The 15233-nt window shown below is 51.6% G+C and overlaps 1 protein-coding gene across 1 annotated transcript; it reads right to left on the bottom strand.

Moving 5' to 3' along the window:
- Positions 1–8237: 8237 nt before the first annotated feature.
- LOC308584875 (uncharacterized protein) lies at positions 8238–15093 on the bottom strand. Its single transcript, XM_081190126.1, has 2 exons — positions 14990–15093; positions 8238–11386 (listed from the first exon to the last, which is right to left on the bottom strand). The coding sequence occupies exons 1-2, from the start codon at positions 15007–15009 to the stop codon at positions 8764–8766; spliced, it is 2643 nt and encodes an 880-aa protein (XP_081046252.1). The 5' UTR covers positions 15010–15093; the 3' UTR covers positions 8238–8763.
- Between the last annotated feature and the right edge of the window lie 140 nt (positions 15094–15233).

Here is a 15233-nt window from a genome sequence, read left to right as displayed (position 1 = left end):
TGCAGTCCTGAGACCATTTTCTGCCACCTGGTGGAGGGCAGGTGAGTGTCGGGTCTCGGCCTCCAGGCCCTTCCCAAGAAGCGCTCCAGCCCACGGCACCTGGACCTGAGCTCAGGCAGCCTTCCCTCCCTCTGCCCACCTAGGAGACCTGCCCCTCTCTGAGCTTGCGGGCGGTGGCAGCAGCGCAGCAGCTCCAGGGGCTGCTTCCCAAGTTGAATCCCAGGGTGAACACCTAAGAGTGGACCCCTGGACATGTTGTGCACCTGCAGCCCTGGGCAGAGGATGCCTATGGAAACCAGCAAGCCAGATTCGAGGGCGACTCTGCTGGAAACTACAGGCGGAAAGGCTTTGCAGGGAGAGCACTGGATTCCCAAGCGCACCCAGGCCTGCAACATTCACCCCTGCGGAGCGGGGCAGGCAGCATACATGGCTAGCTGGTGCCCTCTGCTGGCTCCTTGCTGAAAAATATTCATGTTTAGATAAGGCGGCCCAGATGCTTGGAAAGTGGAGGTGAATTTTAATCTGCTTTAGTATTGTACATTTCCATATGTTTTAAAGTATTGTTGTAAATTTTCCTGGTGTTTATTTTTTCTTTTTGTATACTGTTTTGAGGTTTTGAGGTTTGTCTGTTTGCAATCAACCACTGTATAAGTGTTAGGAAATAAACTAATTAAGGGTGCCAGCCGTGGCATCAGCTGGTATTGGGGTCTGTTATAAGAAAAAAACTGCTCCTTTTCCCTTATAGGGTACCCAAAAGACCATATAGAGTCCTTTGTAGTTTCTGTATCGATAGGAGAAAATAAGAGGCCAAGCAGAGAATATTGAGAAGCAAAGCAGCTCGTAAGCCTGGTCTTTTTTAAACTGTTGCAACAGGGTCCCCACTCACCCCACTCAGGGAGGAACCCAGAACAATGGTGTGCAAGCCCTTATATAGACTTTTGAAATTGCCCACCCTGGAGCCCAAGACCACCCCCAAAAACATCATACATACATCACAGAAGGGGCAGTCTACAGCAGAAATCCTGTCTGGCAGGAAACCTGTTAATGGGTTTACCTGGAGAGCCTGGCCATTCTTTTGTGATGGAAAATACTTAATTCCCGAGTCCAGGTCACAGGCTCACCCTATTCATACACAGATAGGCCCTTAAGACAGGATTTGTAAGCAAAGAGACAATTGGGAGTTTTTCCCATTTCCTTTGTCCTTGCAGAGAAGCATTTGAGGTCAATTTGGGAGAGACAAAATGGTTTCAGGACCTTTTTCCTGTGCTGTTTCAGACATGCAGTTTATGTGTGTGTTTGCCTGGTACATTTCTTTTATATCTTAGACCTTATAATTCTCATAACAGGCTCCTACCATTGCCCAGCCTGTTCTTGCGGCTGTGTTCCTGGAGCAGGGACTGATCGTGCAGCTGGACCTCAAGGTGTTTCCCATTGGTGCGTTTTGAAGCCATAGAAGAGCTGGGAGTTGTAGTTAACCTGTGGAACTCCCTCCTGCAGGAGACAGGAATGGCCACCCAGCTAGATGGCTTTCAAAGAGGATTGGGCAAATCCATGGAGGAGGAGAGGGCAACCACAGTTCTGCTCTGCTTCCACACTTGCAGCAGCGATGCTCCTGAATGCCAGTTGCTAGAAACCACAAGAGGAGAAAGTGTTGCATTCGAATCCTGCTTGCGGGTTTCCTTTTGGGTTATCTGGTTGGGCCCTGTGAGAACAGCATGTTGGACTAGAAGGGTCACTGGCCTGATCCCTGGTCAAGCTCTTCTTATGCTCCTGTGCTGAAGTCTCTTCCCAGTTAATTCAAATCTGATTACAGTCTTTGTTGCTTAGCTTGTGTTATGGAAAAATCTAGGTGTGAGGCTGCTCAGTCACCCATCTCGTCATGAGTCCCTGAGGAATAAAGGAAGGAGTCCAGCCACCAACCGGAGCAAATAGCTGTAGACCAAAGTTTATTGCGCAACAGGTTCAAAGAGGAATTTTGAACCCCATGGATGGGGTGACAAAGACTTTTAAAACTTTCCCACCATATCCCAGAATACAGTTCATACAGAATCATTGCTACATCACTGACATGTCACAAAAGGGGAGGGGTAGACAGGGTTTACACTAGTTTAACCTTGGCAAACTTGTCCAGACAAGTCCTTGGTACAAGATTAGCCTAAGCAGACATGGCAGGGCAAGACTCAGGTATTAGATTAGCACAGGCAAACACCTCTGAAGTCCCACCACCCAAAGTACAAGAGAACTTCCTTTGCATGTCTGGCCCTTGGCAAGTCTGGTGATGGGATTAGGCTTTCCTTGGCCAACAATCAGCTCAGCAATTGTCACCTCTGGGAACTTCCTGGAGTCCTCTTTCAAGGGGAAAATAGCTTTGGAATGGAGGAAGCTGGCAAGGGAGTTGATTTTATATTATTTTTAAAGCTAGGTAACTTCCCTGAGCTGTCAAGTTGAAAGGATACATTCAGGCATAATATTTGTAACATAAAACTTTAAAGATGTGCCCCCCCCCGTAGTTTCCATAACAGCTTGCAATGAGGTGGGAAAGGGTCATTATCCTGCTAAGTGACCAATAATAATTCTAAGAAAGCTTGGCTTAGGGATGTTGTACTTAAAAAAAAAGTCCTTCAACAATATATTTATCCAGGGATGGGCATTGTCTTAACAATGACTAACACAGATTCCTGCCTTGCAGGGGGTTGGACTAGATGACCCTCAGGGTCCCCTTCCAACTCTACAATTCCATGATTTTCTGATTCTAACTCCAGAACTTTTGCTCGAAAAAAGAGTAATCCTTCCCTCTTTGGAATTTGTCCTCCGTCCACTGGGAGGCGCTGTCGCACAGCTAAAGCCTCCAGGCAGGAGTCATTGGGAGAGAACTGCTGAGAAGCCCTTTGTGTATTCTCAGGGGTGCTCCTTCGCCCACCACCTGCTGCAGTTGCTGTGAGCATCTCTGGTTATTGCAAGGGAACATCACCAGGACCACAGAAAGCGACTGCATTTAAATGCTTTTTGGCATGACTTTTCCTCAGTTTAATCTTGAATTCAACAGCAACAACAGGCCCTTCCACCTTGCTGTGCATCGAGCTCCCACCTGCTGGCATTGCCTCGTTGCCACCCATGCTTTGCCAGCCTTGCATTAAATGACTGCCCCTAGCTGTGATTCCTGCCTTGCAAGGGGGTAGACTAGATGCCTCTTGGGGTCCCTTCCAACTCCTCCATTCTAAGATTCTAACTACAAATTTCTCCCCTCCCCTGGGGAGCCTGAGTTGTGGGGGGGGGCAGCCAAAGCCCAGGCATCTGGCCAGGAATCTGTGGGAATGTCCAGGGAGGCAGGAGAGGATATATTGTTGAATTATATCCTTCCCAACTTGTGTTAACAAGTTCTACAATTTAGCAGAGTAACATTCCCCTTTTAAACTTGTACAGCGGATAGTGTCTTTGCCAGGCTTGTTTAAGCCTCTAAAACAAGTACCCTGGTAAATCCCCTTTTATTCCCTCCTAAAAAGAAGGCAGACTTAAGTTACAAAATACATACACCTGGAATCTATCCCATAAGGAGATAGTTCCTTTGGAGCCAATAGCATCTCAGGCTGATGCTTCTTTGATGAAAGCAAAATAGAGATGAGAGAGATGTGCTGTCCTGCCCTGTGCTTTTGTTACCTGCACAGGTGAGGCCACACCCACCTCTGGTCACATGCAGAGGAAGTTTGTCCGAGCCCAGGAGGAAACAGGAAGTTTATCTACTAGCTGGACAAACATCCCTCCTCATGTCTTGATACGGAACGGAAGGGGGGGGCTCCTTTCCCCTTCCTTCTAGGAACATCCGAGGCCCCGCTTATTCCTATGGCCCCGCTTTAGCCAATCACAGCCATGCATTCGTCCTGCAGAAGCTAGCTCAGGGAGCTCCTGCACGCCTCATTTCACCCCTGACAAGCTGCTGACGGCCCCCCCCCCCCACGGCGAGAACAATGGATCCGAAACCAGGGACCTCCTGTTACAATGTATCCATTCTGCTTTTGCCCTATAGTACAGAATGGGTTTGAAATCATTGAAATCTTTAGAAATTGATATAAAATCAACCGTAACTCCGATTTCTTCGCTCTCAGTGTCATTCAACTCAGTTCCCCGTGGACTCCATGATGCTATCCCTACTTCCATAATCCCCGAAGCGGCAGGTCACGTACGCAGGAACTTCTTAATTTGCCAAACCTTCCCTCTAGGCCAGTGTTTCCCAACCGGTGTTCCGCGGCACACTAGTGTGCCGTGAGACATCGGCTGGTGTGCCGTGGGAGGAAGGCGGGCGAGTCGGGCGGTGAGAGGCGGCGGCGGCGGCGAGGATCCGCGTCGAGCCGGGGGCGGCTCCGCGGTGGTGGTGCCGAGCGGCGGGGCAGCGCGCGCAAAAGGGAGGATCGCGAGACAGCGGAGGAGGAGGAGGCCGGCATGTCCGGGCAGCAGCAGCAACAACAGCAGCAGCAACTCCCGCCGCCGCCCCCTCCTCCGCCCGCTATCGCCGCCACCACCACAACAGCCGCCGCCGCCTCAGCTGCCCTCGCTCTGCTGCCTCCTCCCACCCCGGCAAGGGGGAGGGAAAAAACTTTCGCTTTTGTGCGTCCCTCCCGGCGTGACGCTGCGCGCTGACGTCACGGGGCGGGGCTTCAATGGTGGTGTGCCGCGAGATTTTTTTCCGGCTCACAGGTGTGCCGTTGACCAAAAACGTTTGGGAAACACTGCTCTAGGCAATATTAGGTGGCAGACGATGCATATCTCTGACCCATTGTCTTGCCACCACCGGTACTCAATAAATGTGTATCTATGTATATTTCCCGCTCCGCATATCCCCCCTCCCTCATCCGAAAATGCTAATTAATGTAATCCCACCTTTTCATAATGTATTCATGACGTGTAAAGTATATTCATGATGTAACTTGTGAAACCCAACCTTCCCATAATGTATTCGTGACGTTTCATGCACTGTATTCTGGGATATGGAGGGAAATTTCAAAAGTTCATGTCACCCCTTTCTCTGGGTTCAATCTCGCCTTGAACCTGTTGCGCAATAAACTTGGATCTTCTGCAGTTTGCTCCTGCGTCCGGCTGAGCTCATTTTCTTCCGCAGGGACCCACGGACTTAGTCCGATGAGCTGGGTGGCAGAGTAACCCCGCACCCAGATTTTAGCCGTAACATGTCTAAACATGTCTGCTCTAGGAATGTTGTGTTTAATTGCTCTGTGTTTCACACCCCACAGAATCATCTCCTGGCACACTCCAACTGGCAAAGGCTGGCAGCAGGGCATGACCCTGGGTGCAAATGTGCCTGTGAGAGTGTCTCTTGGGATCACACTCAGCAGGACCTGTGTAATAAACGGAAATCTGCCCTTATTTCCTTATGGGGGACACAAGAGCTCTTTCAGAGTCCTTTGCAGGTTCTCCATTGGTTGGAGAAAAGAACAGAGGCCAACCAGAGAATATTGAGAAGCAAAGCAGCTTGTAAGCCTGATCTTTATTGAACTGTTGCAACAGGGTGCTCCCTTCACACACAGGAAAGGAGGAGGACCCAGAACAAAGGTGTGCAAGCCTTTGCCCACCCTGGAGTCCAAGACCACACCCAGAAACATCATACATACATCACAGAAGGGGTGCAACCTAAGACCACCCCCCAGATACATCATACTCACATCACAGAAAGGGCTGGTCTACAGCAGAAATCTGAGTGCGTTGTTTATCTCCTGTCTGGCAGGTTACTTGATTGGATTGCCTGGGGAGCCTGGCCAGTCTTTTGTAATGACAAATACTTAGTTCCTGAGCCAGATCACAGGCTCACACCCTATTCAAACACAGACATACCCTTAAGACAGGATTTGTGAAGGAAAAGACAATGGGGAGTCTTTTCCATTTTCCTTTGACTTTGCAGAGAAAACATCTGGTCAGTTTGGGAGCAAAAATGGCTCCAGGGCTGCCCTCCTGTGCTGCCTCAGACATGTGGCCCATACATTTATGTACGTGTTTGCCTGGCAAATATATATAAGACCTTAAATTTTTATTTCAATAGTCATACCTAAGATAAGCCTACAATTTAAGCAAATTGTTGCACTGGTGAGGGAGACCCCTAGGACTCATCTACATTAGGAAAAACAACATTTTGAATGCGTTATAAACATGCAACACCAGATGGCGGCAGAGAGCAAACTATTTCTATGTGATATTTACCGGTACATAGCTTTTTCTTTTCTTTTGTAAGAATTTAATTTCTGACTTAATAATAATAATAATAATAATAATAATAATCTCTTATTATTATTATCCCTTATCTCTCTCGTCCTGACCTAGCCACTGTGATCCATGCGACGGTCACCTCCAGACTGGATTATTGTAACTCGCTCTACGTGGGGCTGCCCTGAGACTGACCCAGAAACTCCAGCGGGTGCAGAATGCTGCAGCGAGACTCCTTACGAGGTCTTCGCTGCGAGATCACATTCACCCGGTGCTATACCAGCTACACTGGCTCCCGGTGGAGTACAGGATCAGGTTTAAGGTGCTGGTTTTAACCTTTAAAGCCCTATACGGCCTAGGACCCTCGTACCTACGGGACCGCCTCTCCTGGTATGCCCCACAGAGAAACCTACGGTCTGCAAATAATAACATCCTCAAGGTCCCAGGTCTCAGAGAGGTTAGGCTGGCCTCAACTAGAGCCAGGGCCTTCTCGGCTGCAGCTCCAAACTGGTGGAATGCTCTGTCAAAAGAGACTAGGGCCCTGCGGGACCTGACATCTTTCCGCAGGGCCTGCAAGACAGAGTTGTTCCGCCAGGCCTTTGGTCAGGGCGCAGCCTGACTCCCTCCTCTGGCAACCTGCACATAATTCTACTTAATTGGTTGCCATCAATTTGATTTAATTAATTTTTATAATGAAATATTTTTAGATTGTGTGATTATTTGATTGATTATTTTATTGTTGTTAGCCGCCCTGAGCCCGGCTTTGGCTGGGGAGGGCGGGATATAAATAAAATTTATTATTATTATTATTATTTATACCCCGCCCTCCCCAGCCAAGGCCGGGCTCAGAGCGGCTTACAAGCAATAATAAAAACAAGTTAAATGATTACAATTTAAAAACAAAATTAAAAAATACAACATTAAAATATTGAAACATTAAAATATTAAAATGCAGCCCCATCACAGGAGGAGAAAGGAAAAAGGAAAAAGAAAGAGAGGGAGGGAGGGAATCAAATTGGCTCCAAGCCAAAGGCCAGGTGGAACAACTCTGTCTTACAGGCCCTGCGGAAAGAAATCAGATCCTGCAGGGCCCTGGTCTCATGAGGCAGAGCGTTCCACCAAGCCGGAGCCAGTGTTGAAAAGGCCCTGGCTCTGGTTGAAGCCAATCTAACTTCCTTAGGGCCCGGGACCTCTAGGGTGTTGCTATTTATGGACCTTGAGGCTCTCCGTGGGGCATACCAGGCGAGGCGGTCCCGTAGGTACAAGGGTCCTAGGCCGTGAAGAGCTTTAAAGGTCAAAAGCAGCACCTTAAACCTGACCCTGTACTCTACTGGAAAAGCACTGGGTGAATATGCTCCCCTGGCAGAGACCCCGTGAGGAGCCTCGCTGCAGCATTCTGCACCCGCTGGAGTTTCTGGGTCAGCTTCAAGGGCAGCCCCGCGTAGAGCGAGTTACAGTAGTCAAGCCTGGAGATGACCGTCACATGGATCACTGTGGCCAGGTCGGGGCGGGAAAGGTAAGGGACCAACTGCTTGATGCGGCGAAGGTGGAAAAATGTCGCCTTGGCTGTTGCTATAACCTACGCCTCCATGGAAAGGGAGGCGTCAAGGATTACACCCAAACTCTTACCGGAAGGTAATGGCACTAATTGGGCCCCCGCAAGAGAAGGGAGTTGGTCCCTCATCCCCATGCCATCCCAACCCAGCCATAGGACCTCTGTCTTCGAAGGATTTAGTTTCAATCGGCTCGAACGAAACCATCCAGCCACAGCTGCCAAGCATCTGGTCAGTGTGTTGAGCAGATAGAGCTGAGTGTCATCAGCATATTGGTGACAGCCCAGCCCAAAGCTCCGGATAATCTGGGCAAGGGGGTCGCATAAAGATGTTAAAAAGCAATGGGGAGAGGATTGCGCCCTGCGGCACTCCACACACAACAAGGAGTGGCGTGACGACATTTCCCTCCCTAGTGCCACCCTCTGTCCCCGACCAGAGAGAAACGAGCACAGCCAGTTACGGGCTATGCCCTGTATCCCCACGTCTGAGAGGCAGTGGTCCAGAAGATCATGATCAACCATGTCAAAGGCTGCTGACAAATCTAAAAGGATCACCAGTCCTGACCCGCCTCAATCCAGCTGTCTACGGAGATCGTCTGTTAGGGCAACCAGAGCCGTCTCGGTCCCAAAACCAGGACGGAAACCGGACTGAAATGGATCTAAAACTTATGGCATTTCCCCCTGTGTGTAAATCCACCCCTAAAGCAATGTCAGCCCCCCAACCCAAAGTCTCTGCACACCCCTGCTGCTTCACCTCCCTCATTTAATTTGCCATGATTCCTGCATTGCATGGGGTTGGGCTAGATGACCGCTGGGGATCCCTTCCAACTCTGCCAATCTAGGATCCATTGGAGGTTTCTAAACAGAGCTTGGAGGACCACCTGTCAGGGATTCTCTAGCTGCGATTCCTGCATTGCAGGGGCTTGAGCGAGGTGACCCCTGGACTCCCTGACAGCCCTGCGCTTCTAGCATCCTGTGAAGGTCTCTCCTGTCGCCAAACACCATCACAGCTTCATCCTTCTGGGCTTCACCTTCACCAGCTTGACTGGCACAGTGGGTGAGTCCATGGAGCGCGTGGCTCTGTGCAGGGCGTAGACACACCTGGCCAAGGCAGCGGTGCAGCAGATTTCAAGACACAGCATGGACAAATACATCATCGCAGACAGCTTGCAGTACCGGTAGTTGGAACTCAGCGAAGAGCCCCAGGCCTGGATTTTCTGGGACGGGGGCTGAGGGGGGCTGGCTGGTTGGCCGGGCCTTGGGCTCGGAGGAAGGGAAGCCCTGGCTGGCGTGACAGCCAAGGAGCAAAAGGTGCAGCTGGCAGCAGCTGGAGAGGTCGTCACCCAGCCAGTGGTGGGCAGGGGAGCCTGTGTCACAGCAGAGGTGGGTGACGGGGACGTCTCAGGACGTGTAGTCGGGTCCAACCTGGCTGTCGGTTCTGGAGACAAAGACCCGGACCTGCATTCACCTGGAAGACTGACGTTGTCAAGGCACATTGTGGAAGCCGCCACTGAAGAGAATGTCTCCGTAGGGGTGGTCTCAAGCTGTGAAGGTGTGGTGGCAACTGCCTTGCTGGTTGTCCCAGGCAGCACAGGTGTGGTGGCCGATGTACCAGAGCGGCTTGTGGTGGCTTCAGAAGTTGTGATGGTTGTCCTGGCAATGGTTGTGGAGATCTGAGCAGTTGTGGTGGCACCAGAAGGGGTGGTGTGTGACATCCCAGTTGTAAAGCCAGCTGTGGCAGCCGCAGTCCTGGCACTGGTAATTTCAGGGACCGTGGTCTGAACCTTTGTTGTCATTGTGATCTGAGGGGTTGTGGGTGGCAAGTGAGCGATGGTCGTGGCTGCCTCGGGGGTTGTGGCCGGGGTTGTGATGGACACAGAGGTTGTGCTTGAGATCTCAGTGGTGGTGGCAATTTCAGGGCTTGTCTCGGCTGAGGTGGGACTTGGAGTGGTGATGGTGGAGATGTGAGGAGTTGTAGTTGGAGCCCCTGTGCTGGTGATGCTGGTGGTTTCAGAGGATGTCCCGCTGGTGGTCATGGTCTGTGAGGTTTCAGTGAGACTCTCAGAGGTGGTGATTTGAGGAGTTGAGGTCAGAGCCTCTGTGGCTCGGAGGGTTGTGGCTGCATTTGTGGTGGTGACAGGCTCAGAAACTGAGGTGGTTGCAGCAATGGTGGCTTTTTTAGGAGATGGGGGGAGTGTTGTGCTCATCCTTGTTGTGACAATAGGAGGGAAAGTGGTTGTGGGCAGAGCGGTGCTTGAAATGGGCACAGTCGTTGGGCAAACCAGCTGATCTTCTGCCAAGGAACGGACTGCTTTGCCCTGCAGATCCCTGGGGCTTCCGCACATGACCTTTGCAGCGTCCTTCACTTTTTGGGGATTGCTGCTCATCCATCGGTGGAGGTAGAGAAGGAGGCAGTCACACCTCCACGGATTCTCCCCGAGATACAGGGAGGTGAGCTTCGTGAAGCTGTCAAAGAGGCCCGGAGGGATGGTCTCCAGCTGGTTCTGGCAGAGCCTCAGGGTCTTCAGCCCCGGGAGGGAAGATGGCAGGAGACCCTCCAGAGACGAGAGCTTGTTTGCCTCCACGTTGAGCTCAGAGAGTTTGCGGAGGCCTGTTAAAACACCGAGAGGGAGGCCTGCCAGCTGGTTGTGGGACAAGGTGAGCTTTGTGAGCCCCGTGAGGTTGGCAAAGACCCCCGCTGGAAGAGCCTGCAAAGCGTTCTTGCTCAGGTCCAGCTGGGTGAGCAAAGGCATCTGCCCAAAGAGCCGGCCGGGGAGACCTTTCAGCCGGTTGGAAGCCAGGGTCAGCTGCTTCAGCTTCCTCAGTCCGAAGAAGGCCTCATCCGGGAGGGTCTCCAAGAGGTTGTGCTCCAGGAAAAGCTTCTCCAGGTTGGGCTTGTTCCTCAGCACCCTGGGAGGCAGCGTGCGGATCTTGTTCTTCTGGAGGCCGAGCTCCGTCAGGTCCTGCTGGCTGTCCAGGCTCCCCTCTGGGAGGTCTCTGATCTCGTTCTCGTACAGCCGGAGGACCTTCAGCCGAGGAAGTTCCTTGAAGACGTCCTCTGGGATGGCAGCGATCTTGTTCCTGGCCAGGTGCAAAAAGGTCAGGTTGGAGAGCCCATCAAAGACGCCTTCGGGGAGAGAAGGGATCTCGTTCATATGCACGTAGATCTCCTCCAGCTCCCCGAGATCCTCAAAGAGTCCTTTCTGGAGGCCCTTGATCTGAGAGTCCCGCAGATTCAGCTTCTGCAAGCGAGGAAGAGAGCGGAAGGTGCCCACAGGGAGGTCGTCCAGCTCAGCCTGTGTGATTTCCAGCTCATCCAGTTTCTCCAAGTTATCAAAGGCCCCCACCTCTACGGTTTTGATCTTGTTGCCAATGAACAGGACTTTCTGCAGGCCGGGCATGTTCCGGAAGGCTCCGCTCTTGATCTGTGTTAGGCTGGTTTGCACAAAGATCATTTCGGTGATGATGGTGCTGGCGGTCTTTGGGATCTCCGTCACGTCCCTTAATTTGGTGTAGACTTCCTGGTGGGCCTTGGGGCAGTCGTAGGCCCCTGTGCAGGCCTTCGGGCTCTGGCCAGTTCCAAAGGCCAGGCAGAGGAGGAGGACAATGGCCACTGTGGGCACCATCCTGGAAGAAAGCAAGAGATGCCCATTAGCCTTTTCACCAAGAAAGAGCACATCTGGCAAGCCTCTCTGCAGCTGGAGCGTCTGGATTCCTGGGGTCTGCTGCATCACGCACACCCTCAGCTCCTTCACAATCTGCTGTTTTGTGGGGTGTGAAACACAAGAGCAGTCAAGTACAACATTTCTAGAGTGAACATGTTTACACATGGGGAGGAATGTTTGTCCAGCCAGCAGGTCAACTTCCTGTTTCCTTCTGGGCTGGGACAGACTTCCTCTGCATGCAACTAGAGGTGGGCGTGGCCTCACCTGCGCAGGTAACGACAAAAGCACAGGGCAGGGCAGGCAGCCATCTCTCTCCCTTTGACCACATGCATCGAAGAAGCAACATCTGCTTAGCCAAAGATGCTCTCTTGGCTTCCAGAGGGACTGTCTCCTTATGAGATAGTTTCCAGGTGTATGTTATTTTTCTAATCTAAGTCTGCCTTCTGGGATCCGATTGTGAACAGAATGTGAGTAAACTCTTTTTATACTTTTAAAGAAGGCTGTGCCGTGTCTTATCTTTTATGAGGAAATAAGGGGAAAATACCAAAACAGTTATTATAGAGGCTTTAGCGAGCCTGAGCAAACGCATCCGCTGTGAGTTTAAAAGGGGAATGTTACTCTGCTAAGTTGTGGAACTTGTTAACACAAGTTGGAAAGGCTTAATCAAACAATATATCCTCTCCTGCATCCCTGAACATTCCCACATGTTTTCCCTCACAGAGCTCATTCCAGGCAAAATTGCCATCAGAAACGTAGGAAGAGTCCGGCTGAATGAGGCCTATGGCCCATCGAGTCCAGAGTCCTCTTCTCACAGGGGCCACCAGATGCCCTGAGGGAGAGGGTCTAGTGGGTAGAGCTGGGGAGACCAGGCTTCAAATCCCCCACCTGGCCATAAAGTTCACTGGATCTGACCTTGGTAGTCGGGTGGGGTAGCTGAAAAGAAGGCTAATATAGTTCACAAATTTGTGAGAAGTTGGGTCCCGGGATTTTTAGACTTCTCTCCCCATGTACTATTTGCAACCAAAGGGGGAAATTGGTTACCAGATGTGATTCCCCCCCCCAGCTCCCCTATCCCACTAGGGGATGGTCAGTCACTGCCTCCCAGCCTAACCCACCTCACAGGGCTGTTGGGGGGATTAAATGAGGAGAGGGAAGAAGGCTAAGTAGACCACCGTGAGAAAAAGGAGGGGTGGAAAGGCAACTTGTTAACCAACAAGCGTGCAAGTGGGATTTCTCCCTCCTCTGTGGGGCTCTGACAGGAGAGGCAGAAGGCAGTTGTTGTGGTTAGGAGCCACTGATGGCCGGATCCTGCAGGATTTGAGCTCACCCATCTCAACCAGACGCTGAAAAATGAAGAAACGGGTTCCCCAATGCACGTCTGGGCGGAAGGAGCGTCTGAGAAGGCTGGAGGCGGCTGATCTAACTGGTATTGCAGGAAACCCCCCCCCCCATCATTCAGTTTGTACAAACCCAACACACACACACTACATATGCTACGCTTCTGTTATAAATTCATAGAAAATCAACCATACATCGGATCTGCACTGTTCAACTTTTATTTTACTCCATGAAGGAAGGACTACAAAACGGGGAAGGTTTGATACAGGCCAGCCATAATGAAGGTACCAACACATCTGCAGGAAACCTGCCCAGTTGGCATGCCAACCTTGATGGTCCTAGACAGAAGAGCATCACACTCACAAAGGACCTGCATATGGGAATGGATTCAGCACAGACTGAAACAAAGGACAGTGACCAGCCCTTCCCTCTGGGGGCAGGAAACAGTAAACTCCTCTTTCTGCTCAGGAATGTAATCATGGGGAGGGGAAAGGAGGAACCGGACAGGTGACAAGACACTCAGGTTACCACCACAACTCCTCCCTCAACCCCTCCTCTTTGTGATGTGTCAATGATGTAGTCATGATGTAGTTGTGATGTAATTCTAGGGGTGTAGCTTGGGGGATTAGCAGCTAATAAAAGTTGGGGGTCTTCTTTTGTTCTGGGCTTCCATCTTGTTCTACCTGGTGGCAGGTGGGAGTCCTGTCGCGAGGGTCTTCAATAAAGACCCTCTGGTATTCCTGGCTGTTGTCCTGGTTTTTGGTCCAAGGGAGCCCTCGGATTTCTCCGTTAACACTGGGGAGTCCAAACAAGGAGCAGACCCGGCCCCTTGACTCCGGGTGAAAGCTTTCTCCCCTCCAGACCCCTGAGGCTCCATTCCCCCCACAACCAGCCTTCCGACCCCAAAGCCAGGACTTTTGGCAAAGAGGAAGAATCGTGGTTAAGAAGGGGAGGGAGGCTGCCGCCTCTGACTCATGGCTCTCTTATATTTTCCCTCCCAACCACTAGAAACAACTGTTGTTTTAAAATACTCAGAAGAATCCTGATCCTCCCCACCACCCTTTCCCCTCCAGCTGGGTCCTCCCACCCCAAAGAGAAGAGGCAGCTGCTGTCCCTCTAATCTAGCCCCATACAGCCTGCGCTGACTGGCAGCAGCTCTCCCAAATTTCAGCCAGGGGACGGAAACTTGCATGTTCTGAATGCACAGCAGCTGCTCTAGCTTCACACGAACACACAAAACACACACACACAAACGTGCACAGCAAGGGAGCTGACAGGTGGAGATCCATTATTTAGTTCACGAAATTTATACACGGTTTTTGTTTTCTTAAAAAACAGCAACCTCAAAGCAGTTACAGAAAGATAAAATAAGCAATTCAGGCAGACATACAGAAAGTTAAAATGCTAAAATGGATTCACATTCATACCAGCATTTCTAAGCAGCCGGGCAGGCTTGCCTAGACAAGGAGGCTTTTTAGCAGGTGTCCCAAAGAGGGCAGCAAAGGCACCCAGTGGTGTAGCGTGGGTTGTCAGCACCCGGGGCAAGGCAAGTAATTTGTGCCCCCTAACCCGTGGATTTGCGCCCCCTAACCCCAACCCCCAAATGTTGAGCCCGGTGCGGCCGGCCCCCCCTGCACCCCCCACGCTACGCCACTGAAGGCACCCGCTTGATCTCAAGAGGCAGGGAGTTCCACAGCCCAATAGATCAGATCTTGAAAATGCCGAACAGGGATTACACTGCCAATTCCACCGCTGGAGGCGGCTGAGTGGATGCAGGTGAGCTTTGGCACTCTTGCGGGTGAGCCGGTCTCTCTGAAACAGGGGTCTTGCCTGGGCCGGTTCACTCCAGCAGAGATCCCTCTGTGGGGTGGATTGTGCATGTGAGTGAGCATGCACACCCGCAATTTACAGCAGTGTCTCTGTCTGCGCAGACACTATTTCCAGCGCCGTAGTAACAAGTCCCTGTGCCATGCTGTGCCAATTTAGCGCAGCGTGGGGGAACTCACCGAGCAGGCGGCTCAGTTTGGGGGTGGCTCGTGGGCCGGTTAAACGACCCCCGTGGGCTGCTTGTGGGCTTTAGGTTGCCTACCCCTGCTCTGAAGCTTTGAGCCCCCTTCAAGGCAGCAGGAGCCCAGAGCAGAGCAGCAGCCTGGTGGGCAGAGAGATGGGCCGGAGAAGGTCAGGGAAGAAGCTCATTCCAAGCCCCAGGGAGCCTTTCAGCACTTACCAAGATCGGTTGCCGGACATTTTGCTGAGCCGGGAGAGTCGCGCACAGGCTGCCGAGCGAAGCGCCTCCAGCCTTATCTGAGGGAGGCATCCAGCGCCCGGGAGGCGAAGATCTGCCCTGTGCAGATGTTGGGCAGGTCTGCCTGGTGAGATAAAGGGTCCCAGGTGACAAATTCTTGTCACGAAACTGGGCATCAGCCAAGGCCTGGGCCCGGCTCTTAACTGGGAAGGGTCCCTCTGGGACC

This window comes from Podarcis bocagei, assembly GCF_964188305.1.
Source record: "Podarcis bocagei genome assembly, chromosome: 4".
NCBI classification, from domain to species: domain Eukaryota; kingdom Metazoa; phylum Chordata; class Lepidosauria; order Squamata; family Lacertidae; genus Podarcis; species Podarcis bocagei.
This window is presented reverse-complemented; position numbering and strand designations above follow the sequence as displayed.

What these genes read in the sequence shown, in the direction of transcription:
- LOC308584875 (XM_081190126.1), bottom strand. Translation starts at nt 15,009, where the DNA reads ATGTCCGGCAACCGATCTTG. An exon ending in ATGTCCGGCAACCGATCTTG is followed by an intron (nt 11,387 to 14,989) that starts GTAAGTGCTGAA and finishes GCTTTCTTCCAG; the next exon opens with GATGGTGCCCACAGTGGCCA.